Genomic DNA, 15,232 nt, shown 5'->3' with positions numbered 1-15,232 from the left:
GCCGCATCTGGTATGTGGTTTCCTGTTAAAAAAATATTAACATTCCTATCTCCTAGGGTCATTGTACAGATTCAGAGACCATAAAAATAAGTACTCAGAACATAGTTTGCAATGGTGGTTTTCATCAGCTAACCTAACTATGGGGCTATATAACAGGAAATGATTTAAGTCCCACACTATTGGGCTATATTACAGAAGATGATTTAAGTCCCACTATAGTATTGATGCTTGAAATCCTAAGTGTTGGAGCTTGCCTGATAGTTGGGATTCCTAACTGAGGAATCAGTTCAAACTCTATAAGACATAAATACTCTAAGGGTGGATTGCAAGTAATGAACGGAGGACCTAACAAGTCCAACACAGCCTACTTTATCATAGCGCCAAAAGGACTTGGGAGGGGCTAGGGTTGTAGCTCAATGGTAGAGCACTCGTCTCACATTGTGAGGCACTGGGTTTAATCCTCAGCACCACATAAATATAAAATAAAGGCATTGTATCCATCTACAACTAATTTTTTTTTTAAAAGGACTTGGGCCTCCCCATCTTAAGTAATTTGACTAAGTGATTTATTTGACAAAAGTTCCATAACTAAGAATGCTATTCATTCCCCAAACTCAAGGAAATGGATATTTGAGCAAGGCTTGAGGAGCTACTGGAAACATGAAGTCATCAATTTAAACAATTTAAAGTACAACTTTGTTTCTAAGTGAAAATATTAAAAGGCTAATAAGTAAGCTGCCACATAGCTTAAGTGATGAATGCCTGTCTAACATGCCCAAGGCCCTGGGTTCCCCATATAGCACCAGAAAAACAAACAAACAAAGCATTGAAATCATCCCCAGAATGAACATCACATTCTTTTTTTCCCTAGTCTCAACCCAAAGGGCATAGCACAGTAAAAAGCATGCAAGGATTTAGGGTATCTGAATGCTATTCTAGGTTGTCCCTAATTTTGCTGTGACCTAGAAAAACTTTTTATTTCTTTAGACATTAGTTTACCCTGACCTCTTTATCATGCAGTAGAAAAGCCTTCCAGATTTAGGCCAAATGCAATTTATATTGCTCCCTCCTAAATTCTCTCAAGAACTCCATTTGTCACTGATGGGGCTACACTTTAATTATGCATAGTCCTACTTCTCTATACCCAATTTTCAGACCAAAGAAAGTGTCTGCATTACAGAGTAGTTGGAGTTGAAACATAATCCAAACCCTAGCCTTGACTCAGAAGTAGCATGGCTTGCCAAGGCTACCCAAAGCCTTGAGGTCATGGCTGTACAGGGATTCTTAGGCTCATTTACAAACATCAATTATTGGTTAGAGTGGATCACAGAGGCTAATAGCTGGGTTCACAGAAGACTATTTAAAAAACTCACAACCCTTAAATGTGTGCTACAAAATATGTAATGGAATCAATTAGATGGCAGGAAAGCTTGGATACTGTACTGCTGATACTTCAATACTTTGAGAGCCTCAAAATGAATCCAAAATGATGACTGGTTAAAGAGCTCCTTGGGAGAGGGAAAAAAAAATCAAGACCACACACAGAGATAATATCCCCAAAGCAGCATTTATTTACCCTTTGAATTTCAAAACATTTATTTTATAAGTCTGGCATTTCATAATCACCTGTCTTGATTGACATGGGCTGACACACATGGTGCTGTCAAGATACACAAGGACAACTGCCAAAGAGTTACAAAAAATAAATCCATGATTCTTAAACAATTGCAACCCAAAAAAAAAGAAAGAAAAAGTTACACATATCAAAACTTTAGATGCATTGCGTTTAAAAGGTTTGTGTACATCATAATTTAAAGAGGCAAAACAAGGTGCTACTGAAACCTCACATCAAAGTTTATTATAAAGCTGATGGAAAGGAGCAAGTTGTCTCTCTGTATCAGCTTTCCTTAACAGTTTTCCATTAGCTGAAGAAAGAGGTGAAAGGGCTGAATTCATTTTTGCATGCACAAGATGTACTGCTTAACAAAACACTATCAGCTTGTTTTAAATATCAACCATAGCCTGTGTTGGCTAATTCTCCTCTCTAAACTCCCCAATCACTTTTGCCTAGATTTGCCATAGATTAATAGGCATAGTTAAATGCCTCATTCAGAACACACTTCTTTGCACAATTCAAAAAGGGAGCTCCTGTAGGCTCAAAGCAACCATCAGTCCAGCAATGCCCATGATGATTTATCTGAAACTGCTTCCCAAGAGACAGGAGAGCAGATCTGAGTAGCTGTGCTGCCAATACAGATAGGTTTAGCACTAGATATTTAGTGACTGTGGCAAGGAAGAATTGGTGATGATGGGAATGGTGGGTGAAGGAAGGGCCAGGGATCTGAAGGATCTTCAGTTGCCTTCTCCTGCTTCTTCATCCTGCTGGTCGCTCGTCCAGAGGGTAAGGTTGTCTCGAAGCAACTGCATGATGAGTGTGGAGTCCTTATAGGAATCCTCATTTAATGTGTCCAGCTCAGCTATGGCATCATCGAAGGCTTGTTTAGCTAAGAGGCAGGCCTGCTCAGGTGCATTTTGGATCTCGTAGTAGAACACAGAGAAGTTGAGGGCCAGGCCCAGCCGAATGGGATGTGTTGGCTGCATGTGCTCTTTGCTGATTTCAAAGGCCTCCTTGTAGGCTGCCTCGGAAGCTTCTACCACACTGTTTTTCTTCTCTCCAGAAGCCACTTCTGCTAAATAGCGGTAGTAATCACCTTTCATTTTCAGGTAAAACACCTTGCTCTCATACTGGAAATCATTGCAGTTCTTGATGAGGAACTTGTCAAGCAGAGCCAAGACATCATTGCACACTGTCTCCAGCTCCTTCTCAATCTTCTCCCGGTAAGCTTTAACTTTCTCCAATTTCTTTTCATTTCCATCAGACATGGTTTTCTGCTCAATGCTGCTAATGACCCTCCAAGAAGATCGCCGGGCACCAACCACATTCTTATAGGCCACTGAGAGGAGATTTCGATCTTCATTGGAGAGAGGTTCATTCAGCTCTGTCACCTGTAAAACCCCAAAGAGACAAACATTTGAGAGCTAAACCCAAAAATCTTGGAAAATTCTTTCTCCAACATAATTAACAATCCTTCTCAAGAAAGGACTTATGGACAAGCCAACTTTGTGGAAAAAAACATTCATGGGCAAAATCAATATACATCCCATCCAATGGAAGACTATAGTACAAAGTTAAATACTTGGAAACTCAAAATAGGAATAGGGAAGTCATATCAAGTCTTGAATGTAAGATGTTGCTTTCATCTTGGAAGGAATGGTGACAAGGATGATTATGGAAAGGGATAATCATGAGGAAGAAAACACTGAGACTTTATCCTGTTTGATTATTTTATCCTGTTTGATTATTTTCCTACAGATTCTCCCAGCCCTCCCTCAAGCCAAAATAAATGATGCATTAGTGACAGTAAATGTCCCCATCTCTGCTCAAAGGAAACAAAGCTACATAGCTGCCCTATTTACTAATCCAAAATCCATGCTCCCTTCAAATTCAGTTGAAGACCAGTGATACTCCCCACCCCAGTTTTCTCCTCTAGTAAGCCTTTAAACATTCACTTTTGCATTTGTTAGTAGAAATACAAAGAGACTTTGTAAATATTTCTAAGTGTTTTAAGGAAGCAACCCTTCTAAATCTAAATCAAAATTCCATCTCATTTTGACAAACACAGAATGCTTGAGTCCTATAGGCAAGAGTCAATAAAATAAAATATAAAGAACAGAATTTGAAGAGCTCCTTGGATTCTGCAGTAACAAAATCCAGGTAAGGCCACTACACATTAAAATGCAAATAATATCCAAGAGTCGCAATATATTTCATCCTGTGACTAATGAAGCTGTTTCTCTTAGACTGCTCTAAAGATTCACCAAGGTAACTTCCCAGAGTATATCATCAAGACAGAGTGCATATCTGAAATACATATATTATACAATGTAATTATCAATTAGTGAAACCTAAGACATCTGGGCTAATCTAGCTAGTCGCATGTGACCTCAAACACAATCTTTCTAGGCATCGAAAGTAAAATGAGGATTAGAACAAATGATCTCCAAGGCCCATTTCAGCTTCACCATTTTTCCTAATAAGCACCAATAAAAGGTGTGGTAAGGCAAGAGGTTGACCATATTAATATAAGTGAAGTTTAGATATAATCTATAAGTTTTAGAAATTCATGCAAAAAATATCCCTTTTCCATTGTGGATAAATTGCTAAAAAATAAGTATTGGGTAATATTTATGATACCTTCACAAGAAAATAATTTACTAGAAGCATCAGTGTTTATGTAACAATCATCTGGTTGCCAGCTAGTCTCAATGAATCACTATCTGCATCAGCTGAGCGTGACTAACATAACTAAGTAAGCACTGTTCTTAGAACCCAAGCCAGATCTAACTAGGAATTAACTGGGTATGTTTAAATATATTATTTTTTAATACTGCCAGGTCAAAACTCAGCTAGTAAAAAGAAAATTTATCACTTGATCAGTTACTAAAAAAAACCCTGAAATTTCCACAGATTGGAAATGAGACCCAAAACAGATTGGCAACTAAGCTTGACTGACAATACATACTTAAATAACCTCCACTGATGTTAGTTAGCACTAGTTGCCAACACTTCAAATACCAAAATATAGCAGCCAGAACAAAAGTTCAGTCCTAGGGGCTGGAGATATAATATAGTTCAGTGGTAGAGCATTTACCTAGCATGTTGAGGGTCCTAGCATCATCCCTGCTCCCTCCCCACAAAAAAGCTCAAGGAGAAGCAGATACTTTACATACTAAATCAGCTGAATGATCATCTGCAGAACCTATGGAAATGAGATTTTGCACCTCTGCAATCACAGAGATATTTTCGAATTAGGAATACAAAGCAAAGACAAAACAAAGAATTTTAGGTAGAAGAGATTTAAGAACAGGGCTTTCAATCTTCTTTCCCCTCCAATACCAGTGTAATACTCATTTCCATCACTTAATCAGCTGCCCTCAGAGCAGCCTCCTTGGCCACTAAGTCTTCATGTGGTTCCCAGTCACCTAAGAGGTTGTCCCACTTCTGCTTGGAATCTCTGCTTTCTTTACAACTCCCCAATTTATTTTGTCCTATTTACATCCTTACTGAAAACTTTAAATTGACTAAGCCTTCCCATTTTATAAAGATCCTCCTTTCTATTTAAGAACTACCAGCCATTTTCCTGATGTCTTTACCACAGCCTTTGGCTATACCAACTCTCAACCCTGGGGGAACTTTTACCTAGCTTCTCTGTGCTGCGACTACACAGCATTACTGAAAGTCATAAATAACCCAGCCTGCTGCTAATTCATTTATCTTCCCATGACACCATTCGCTTACTCAAACATCCCCAGGGGCCTCCTCCAGCAACTCATAAGGCAAAAAACTATGTGTTTTTGAGTAAAAATAGATCCATGCCAAAAATAGAACAGTGACTATTTAGGAAAATTTTAAGCTATTAATCTGGGAAACATTCAACATCAAAAGTAATACTTACCAAACAAAAATGCCACCCAGACTGCCAGGCCATACTTCCAGTTAGGGGTAATTTTACTTGTTCTGAACACCTCTCCCATCCTTCACAGCTACACCTACCTACACACACACACATTATTGTGCCATCATTTATAGTTACCTTGCCCACATGTTATTGACCAGCTCCATTTTGATGTTGAGTTTATAACAGAAGAAAACAATTCTCCTGAGCAATTATGTTAACAAAATCATATAATGAAATCTTTAAGTTTCTTTGACAGAACACTATGTATTAAAAAAAAAAAAAAAAAAAGCAAGCCAGAAAGATGGTTTTTTTTGGCGGGGGAGGGGGGGAGGGGGGCTCTTTCCCAAGTTAATTCCCAGGAAGTGAGGCTCCCACTTGGACCCAAAGTAGCAGACTACTCCCTACAGGCCACTGTACAAAACCATCACCAGCCAAGACCAGGCTGAGCCCAGTATTCTCACTAGAGTAAGGCTGCAAGTTCTGTCAGGCTACAAGATAGGCTAAATTTCAAGCTCAGATAATCAACTTCCACTCTAAGCTAATGTTATAAAATATTTACCCTCATTAACATTGAGACGGTCTCTGACTTGCTTTTGACATCATCAAACATTTTTACAGGGATCTACAGGGGTTAAATGCAACCCCTTTTGAAATGCATTACTGAATGCTACCACCCCTGGAGGCACCAGGATAGGCAGCTTCAGAAGTTGTGCCAGGTTCTGACTGCAGGAAGTGTCAACACCAAGGAAATGCTACTGTAGCAAGGAGTAGAAGAAGCACCAAAATGCTGGAGTGGAAGACCACTAGGGAGAATTTTACCTGCAATCAAGAAAATGTTATTTAGGGACCTTATAGGCTTACAAAATACTATTTAAAAAAAAAAAAAAGATGGAGAAACAACTAGTGCCAAGTATATGAAACAATTTCTTGAAGTACAAGCTAATACAGTCCTATACTCATTTCATAGCAGGAACTCAAATCCAACTAACATTTGACTTATTAAACTAAAAAAATACTCCTGACCTTCAGAAGAATAAGCCAAATCTAGATCTGAGTTTTCCCTCTTATGCTTCTCTGGTATAGCTAAGACCCTTATATGACAGATTGTCTATAATTAAATTGGGTTAAAATTACCTATATTGAATAAATAAAATTGTTTCAAAAGCCCACTTGTATAAAGTAACTGGAATGTGTTTGTGAATGATGAAAAACGTTAATATACCTGAATATATACAGGAAACATTATCCCTTAGCCTCCTGTGGTAGTATCATACAGTGGTTACCATCAGCGCTATGAATTCCAAGTTCAAATCATGGTTTGACAACTTAAGTTTGTGAGAAAATCAAACTGAGTGTTATTTGCACAATGGAGTCAATATCTATCCATAATTGTTCAAAAAATTAAATCAGAATTTGCACATGAAATAACAGCTACCTAATAAACAAAATGATAAATTCCATAAACTTGCTAAATGTAATACAGAAAACACTGGGTATACTTCCACCCCAAACTATGTAACATTACAGAGGCTATCACTAATATAAAATCCCAAAGATAAGGAAAACACATTTTTTGTTTCTTCAAGGAAATGAGTAGTGGAGGTCTTGGCTATTTGGAAGTTCTTCTGAGGATAATTCAGGAACCCAAACCCAGATGGTCATGATTTCCACTTCAGGAAAACAAAGCCCAGAATTAAAAGTACCTTTTAATTATTACAAAAAATCATCCAAGGCTTTCTTCCTTTTTCAGCTCTATACATGATAAGAGATAATTACATTTCAAGTGACCAGATGATAGGAAACTCCCCTGGTTTTTATATATTTTAACAATAATGGATTTAAGCTTTCATACCACAATTTTGGTATACCTCAAAATTACCCTTAATATCTGCAACATGGATTATGTCTTACCCAGGGCCACTCAGTGGTGCTCTCCTTTTACACACCACCTGCTTATTTCCCTACTTCCCACAATCTCACAGCTGTTGGAATAAGAGCCTTTTGCCACTGGTTGGGCCAAGTGCTTCTCCCTGTCAGACTCTTGTTTCCCTAGCTGCGGATATGTTTCCTGCACTGAAGATTTCTGTAGATATTCTTCAAATCCTTTGAACACATTTCTTCTTGTCCTCAATCAACACTATGATCACGTCAGTATTAAAACATGCCACATCATTTTTACATTTTATAACTTCATACTTACTAATTACGTTTCAAAAGAAAAATAGATGAATTAGAGCATTAAGAGGTATGACTGGATTGTGGCCACCAATGCATACTCCCTAGAAATCTATCTGGTTACTTTCCTTCTTTTCTTAAATCACTTATTCTTAAATGTTAACATTTTAATCCCATTTATATTTCATAGTTCTCATAACACACAGTATTTCAGATATTTTACATAAGTTATAAATTGTGTAAAATCAGTCAATGCCTGATCTAGGAAGGATTTGGTTTCTAAAATCTTTCACAATGTTTCTTCCCACTATTACACTGTATAGGTATGAGATAAGGAAAGCTTGGAGATACTCCTTTATTAACTTCTCTTTAACATTTCTTGCCTCTTCAAATTATGGGGTAAGGCAGGGAATTTTAGTTCTCAAATGATTTGAGGCAGCATCATAGCTTCCAATATGTGTGATTTTTCTTTTTTTAAAAAATATATTTTTAGATGTTGATAGATCTTTATTTTATTCACTTATTTATATGTGGTGCTGAAAATCGAACCCAGGGCCTCACACATGCTAGGCAAGTGCTCTTACCAATGAGCCACAACTCCCAGCCCTGATTTTTCTTTTTTTAATGCATTATTTTCATAGTTTTTTTGTAAATTTATTTTATTTATTTCTTATTTTTTAAAATATTTATTTATTTATTTTAGTTGTAGTTGGACACAATACCTTTATTTATTTTTATGTGGTGCTGAGGATCAAACCCAGGGCCTAGCAAGAGCTAGGCAAGCGCTCTACCGCTGAGCCACAACCCAGCACTTATTATTATTTTTTTATTGTGGTGCTGAGAATCAAACCCAGTGCTTCACATGCTAGGCAAGCACTCTACCACTGAGCCAAAACCCCAGCCCTGCATGATTTTTCTCAAAGCTTACCAACACTGTCCTCCAGGTGATGCTGGTAGAATAGAGAACATCAATTATTACAGGTAGGCAATATTAAGTGACCATTTAAATTACAAAGGCAGCACGAACAAGTTAGAAGATTCATGGTAGAAAGTAATTTGTTAATAACACCAATATTCCTAGTTTGATGCTTCAGATGTCCTGAAACCAAGAGATAGAAGTTTCAAGGTCAGAGTAGTGCCTAGATCCATCCTCCCTACTTTACTTACCTGCTTCTTCCACTGCCCTAAAAAAAGCCCACATAAATCCAGAAGGATCTAGCATTCACTCTTCCCAAAAGCTTTAGTTAAGATTTGTATTAACAACATAAGGACTTAGTGCTCTAATAACATTAAGAATTTAATCTACAAATGCCAATTTAACAGGCAAAATGTAAGAAACCATTCTCCACTGATCAATTTAGATGGCAAAACAGTATTTAACATAAGAAACAGGCATATTGACCAAAAAAAAAAAAAAATCTTATTTTAAAGGAGTTACCTTGAAGGAATGGTTTATTATAAATCTGATGACAGCTTGGACTGAATTTTCAAAACTGCATGGCTTTTCTAACTTATCAATTATTTCAGATATGAATTATTAATTCCCAATACACTGAAGGGTTCATTAGTTTGCAAAATGCTACCTTAATGCCTCAGAGAACATATGTGGACAAAAATAGCAAGTTATGGAGAAGTATTTTTCAAGTCTGATTATGAAGACCAGAAAGGCAGTCCCCCCCCGCCGCACCCTTGGCTCAAATTAAATTTTGTTCTGGTAATATCCCTCCATTTTTTCCTTATTTCTCATCTCAAGTTGCCTCAAGTTTCTGATAGCTCCATAAAGTACTTTCTAGCCATTTTTTCTTAACCTTAATTCAACTTCAAATTCTATCCTTCTTTCTAAAACATCATTCCCAAAGGGCTCCTCCTAAACCTGCAGCCTTCAAATCCCATTCCCAGGCTATGCATGGACCTCCCCAATATGTTGAGAAGCTTCAGTTTACACATTCCAATTATAAGTTCTCAGTTACTGGGGAAAAGAGGCACACATAGTGTGACTTGCTGAGGTGGAAAGAGGTAGATTTTTCCCAAAGAGAACTGTTTTAGGACCCCTTCCAGGGAAATGCATGCATACACTCAGTCATTTAAGATTTACAAATTCATATTTTTATTTTTTCCTCAACCAGGTCCTTAAGAATTTAAAGTTCAAGCCCTTAACTTGGACTATCCCCTACTTCAGAGAAAAAAAATTCCCATCTATCCACAAAGGTACACCAGTGTTGAAATGAGGATCCCAATTTGTTAACAAATGGGCCTTGGTGTGTTGCTGGTTTCCAAACACACCTTGGTTAGATGTATAACAAGGACACCCTATGTAAGATAACCCAACTATTACCTGGATAATCCTAAATATTGGTCTCAACTATATTTCATCTGATATTATTTTCAAAAGCCTTAAAATGAGATTTTCAAATGAGTCTAACATTTGGGGATGTCTCTGAGTTGTAGTTTTTTTTTTTTTGAGAAATCACTTCAAAAAGCTAGCCAAAAGACAATGAGCTATAATCCAGTGCAGTCACTATCAGACTTAAAAGCCACCTAAAAATTGCCCAAAAGCTGGCCAAAATGCAGATGTCTCCCAGAATTTTTGAATTTTGCGGTTTAAGGTGGAGACCTGGGAGGCTAAATATTGGACCATATAGCAAGTTGGTGGCCACCGGTTGTAATTCTACCACTGAGTGACCTTGACACAGAAGTAATGTTCACTTAGAGAAAAGCTAACATAATATGAACAGAGACAAGACCAATGAGATGGTAACCAGAACTCAAAGTCTCAGAAACGCAGGTGGTGTCTAATCCACGGTATGTGCTAGGGCGTGGCTGGTCACGACTCCTTCACAGGAAATCCAGCTGCAGAAATCTACAAGGGTCTTGGGAATGCAAAGACACAAGCTTTCATCTCACCCAGAAGTAGTCACGTTTCAGTTTAATCTCCAGGCAGATGGTGCAACAGTGAACCTGGGGCTATAATGAGGCTGCACACCCTCCGTCCCACAGCCCTCACCCACGCCTAGACTGCAGGAGCAGGGTCTTCAAACACAAAGCCAGACCCCAAGCATGAGAAGGCAGGGGAAGAGCAATTCGAGCAAGCTAAACAAACTCATCGGAATTACACAGGTTTCAAGTCCTGGCAGAGAAAAATCAGGAGAGACAGCGCGCCACTCACTAGGTGATTCTTTATTACAAGTTGGTGAATGGTGGAAGGCTAGCGATCCCCCAAGTCCCACAGAACAGTCTAGAAGCAGAATATGGCTCCCGCGTGTTTCCTCGGATAACCCTTCCCCCCGCAACTGTTAGCATGCAACGCACCCCCCCCCACCCCCGGCCGCTCATTCTGGCGGGGCTGCAAGGGCGACCCGGAACGGCTGCCCCCGCCCCCCGAGACCCCACCCCGGCCAAGTCCTCAGGAAATGGCGGGGAGCAAGGCGAGGGCGGGAAGCGCGAGCTGTGGGTGGCCGCGCCCAGCTGGGTCGCCCCGGGCCAGTCCAAAAGGGAGACGCTGCCCGCTGCCCCATCCCTTCCCCATGCTAGGATGCCCCGGCCAACCGCCCGGGATCGCGGCGCGCTCACCGCCTTCATGGCGGAGGCCATGTCGTCGTAGCGCTCCGCCTGTTCGGCCAGCCGCGCCCGCTGCAGCAGCTGCTCCCGGTCCCCCATGTCGCTCTAGGCCCGGCCTCGCCTCGCGCCCCGCACCGCTGGATCGCCGGCCCGTCCGCTCCCCGGTCGCCGCGGAGGCCGCCGGCGCGCACGCGCACTGGTTCCCCGGCTTGCCAGAGGCTGCAGGCTGCAGGCAGCGCCGCCGCTCGCGCCCTCTCTCTGGCTCGCTCCGCGCGCAGTGGCTGGCGCCCCGGACGCCGCCAAGAGAGGAGAAGCGGCCGCCTGGTGGGGGATGGGTGGACGGAACGACGCCTGCGCAGTGGGAGAGGCCGGGCCGAGCGGCGAGAGTGGGAGGGGGGAAGGGCGGGCCAGCCCTAACGGTCTATTTCAAGGTGACGTCACCTACTATAAATAGCTGCCGCCACCGCCCCGCTAGAGACCTGCGCACGCGCCCTGAGAGTACTGCATTTTACCGCCGCAGAGGTGGAGGTGGGAGAGAGTAGAACCGGGGTGGAGACTGCAGAGCACTAGGAGGGACCGCGGTGATGGCGGCGGCACAGGCAGTGCATTGTCACAGCCCCACCCTGAGAAGTGCCCTTCACTCCACATTAGAGACCTGGCTTGAGAAGGGCCCCCAAACCAAATAAACGGCGTGGAGAAGCTGAGAGGCAGCTTGCCCCAAAGGGCGGGTTGAGTCCTCCCCTGCTATCCTTCCCGCCAGAGCCCAGCGAGGCTGTTCTCAGGGCCACACCCTGTGATTGGGTCTGCCCTGGCAATGACAGCATCCGACAGGACCTTTGAGTATACACACACACACACACACACACACACACACATACAAACAAACAAAAGCACCTCTCTGGTTGCAGAAGTGAGAAGTGGCCTTGGGCCACTGTTCCTTCTGTGAGGAGGAGGGATTGGGTGACCTGGTTGAGATGAAAAACATTCACAACACACCTACCAGGAGCAGGCCCAATGCTGTTTAAGCCTCACAACCCACCCGAGTAAGCACAACTGTATTGAAAGAGATGATACAAAGCAAAGGAAAATGCTCAAGGTTACAAGGCTAAATTAAAACTCGGGGCTTCCTCTTGTGGCAAAGAGGAGTCTCCCTCTCTCTCTCTCTCTCTCTCTCTCTCTCTCTAGTTGTAGTTGGACATAATACCTTTATTTTATTTGTTTATTTTTATATGGTGCTGAGGATTGAACCCAGCACGTGCTAGGCGAGCCAGCGCTCTACCGCTGAGCCACAACCCCAGCCCTAGAGGAGTCTCTTAACTGCTCACCATACTCCTCCCAGTCCTAGCATTTGATGTTGTGGGTCCCTGGGCTGAACCTCTGACAAACTAGGAAAATCCCAGTGATAAAGACAGCACATCTGAAATACAGTATGCCAAAGACAGCACAAGAGACAGGGCCTTGGGCTTGCTGGGAATTTTATTGAGCAACTACTGCATGCTCATCATGATTAAGTAAGATAACAGCTTCAGCTCCTGAGAAGCTGAGATCTAAATATAAAAGAGAAGGATACATGAGTCAGAAAATGATACTAGGGTGTGGGTTCAGCATGGACAGTTAGGATAGGAAAAAAAAATGTTGGCGAAGATGAGAACACAGGCCTAACTGTGGGAAAGGAGGTTGGATAAAATGAGATTATGGAGTGTTTAAAATGCCAGCTGAAGAGTCAAAGCTTTATCCTTAGGTAATTGGGAACCACTAAAACCATATTTCAGGCCAGGAATTTTTCTCTGAAGAGTAAGATGCATTAGAAAGGAGAAGGGAAAACTGGAAACTGCGTTTTCCAGACCTCAGTTTTGCCATCTGGGAAACTGGACTTGAACTGTTGAAAGTATCATAGCCTAGAAATCCACATCTTGGATGTCAGAGCCTGCAAGACCCTTAGATTTACTTTTGTCAAACTGCTTATCCTGCATGAGGGAGAACTGAGCTCTGAAGAGAAGGATGGCTGACCCTATTTGTGCAGTTGGTGATCAGAGCTGGGACCTCCATACCAGGTCTCTTGCTTCCCAGTCTTTCTTCTCCCTTCTGTGATGCTAAAATGGGGACCTTTCTACCCATGAAGCTGGATTTGAGTGAGGCCCTCACCCCAGCCTTCACCATGCTTTGAAGAGTCACCTTTGCTGGTGGAATCAAGGTTAACAAACCAGGCTGATTTTCCCCCTAATGAATATCTTATAAAAATGTGAAAGGTAGTAATTAATCACCCACCCCCTCCATAAAGATGGGGTTCATGTGAGAGCTGGGAAGAGGACCAGCACAGCAAGGGGAAAACTCCTGGGTTTCTTTTAGCTCTTAGAAGACTTACAGCCCTTCGAGCTTTTCAGACCATTTTTTGGACAGAAATTGATGTCCAAATAGTGAAAATAAGGTAGAGCTGGAACATTCTGAATAATTGATCTTGACATATGATATGATTTATTATTTGGTATTTTTGTTAGCAATGCTGGGGATTGAATGATGGGCCTCAGGCCAGCTAGGCAAGTGTTCTATAACTGAGCTATGTCACCAACCCTTAAAATTTTTTATTTTGAGATAAGGTTTTTCTAAATTTCCCAGGTTGACCTCAAACTTGCAATCCTCCTGAGTAACTTGGACTATAGGCATGCCCCACCATGCTGGGCATGTGCTGCAATTTGAACATATCCTCTGAAAAGCATGTGCTGGAAGCTTAATCCCCAGCACAACAGTATTGTGAAGTGGGTCCTAAGGGGATTAAAGACAGTTAAAAAAGGACTGTAGGATACTATCTTGAGCCCAGTTTTTTTTTTTTCTCTTTCATTTTCTGCTATGGAATGACAAGAGGTCAAGTAGATGCCTGATGATGCCGGGCCCTTGGGGTTCCCAGCCTTCAGAATTATGGGGCAAATAAGTTTCTTTTCTACATAAATTTCCTAAGGCATTCTGTTATAGCAGCATGAAATGGCTAAGAAATGGCATAAATGATACTTTGATTCTCTCACAAAGCTTTTCTTCTCATCAAACTTCTTCACCTCCCATTCATTCCTAACAGCCTAGTATAATCAGGCTCTGCCCCACTTTTCCATCTAGACAGCTCCCCATGGCCACCAGAGGCCTCCTTGTTGTCAAATCCAAAGATACTTCACAGTGCTTATCTCTCTGCCCTCTTGTCTGTGATAAGGCAACTGTCTATCCCTCCTTGTCTAGCTCTTCTGTTAGTCTTTATGACCCTGAAATCCTCTTGGCTCCTTTTTGCTGCTCTGGCTACTCTTCTTTTGTCTTCTGTATGGACTTATTTTCTAGCCTATCCCTAAGTGATGATATTCCTCGGGGTTCTGTTCCAGGCCCTGTTTGCTTCATCCTGGGTATACTTGCTTACTCTTGAGGGGCAGTGATCCTTTACCATGTTTCCAGGATCACGTGAGTTACTTTGCAAAGATGGAGATTTGTTTTTCTTCTTTTCAAGACATCCCTGATAAGATAGTTACAATTTCCATTTCCACTTTCTAGATGAGGAAACTGGTTCTATGGCTTCAACAAAGTCATACAACTGGGAATTGGCAGAGCCAGGACTCAAACTCTGGTCCTTCAGAGTTCCAAGCCTGATGACCATCATGCTGCCCCATGGTATGAGAAGGTTTCAAGGTATGGTTCCCCTTTCAGAGTCATTCTGATTGTAAAATTCTCCCATCTTCCTTGCCCTAGGAAGAGACCTGCCAACTCTTCAAAGCCTTATGAAGACAGACTAGGATGCTATAAGTAGTCCCATCAATAAATATAACTTTTTCCCCCTCCCATACTGAGGATTGAACCCAGGGGATCTTTACTACTGAGTTACATCCTTCAGCTCTTTTTATTTTTTTGAGACAGGGTCTTACTAAGTTGTTTAAGGCCTCACTAAGTTGCTGAGGCTGACCTCAAACTATAATCCTCCTGCTTCAGCCTCCTGAGTCACTAGGATG

At 41.5% G+C, this 15,232-nt stretch overlaps 1 protein-coding gene across 1 annotated transcript; it reads right to left on the bottom strand.

Annotated features, from left to right (window-relative positions):
- Nucleotides 1-1,548: 1,548 nt before the first annotated feature.
- On the bottom strand, nt 1,549-11,536 carry Ywhah (tyrosine 3-monooxygenase/tryptophan 5-monooxygenase activation protein eta). The gene is made up of 2 exons (XM_046439429.2): nt 11,265-11,536; nt 1,549-3,006 (listed from the first exon to the last, which is right to left on the bottom strand). Exons 1-2 carry the CDS (start codon nt 11,349-11,351, stop codon nt 2,353-2,355), a joined length of 741 nt encoding a protein of 246 aa, XP_046295385.1. The 5' UTR covers nt 11,352-11,536; the 3' UTR covers nt 1,549-2,352.
- Between the last annotated feature and the right edge of the window lie 3,696 nt (nt 11,537-15,232).

The sequence above is a fragment of the Marmota monax genome, unplaced genomic scaffold (genome assembly GCF_021218885.2).
Source record: "Marmota monax isolate L192 unplaced genomic scaffold, Marmota_monax_Labrador192_F-V1.1 WCK01_AAM20220418_F8-fsc00253, whole genome shotgun sequence".
NCBI lineage: Eukaryota > Metazoa > Chordata > Mammalia > Rodentia > Sciuridae > Marmota > Marmota monax.
The sequence above is the reverse complement of the archived record's forward strand: the minus strand, read 5'-3'. Positions and strand labels throughout refer to the sequence as shown.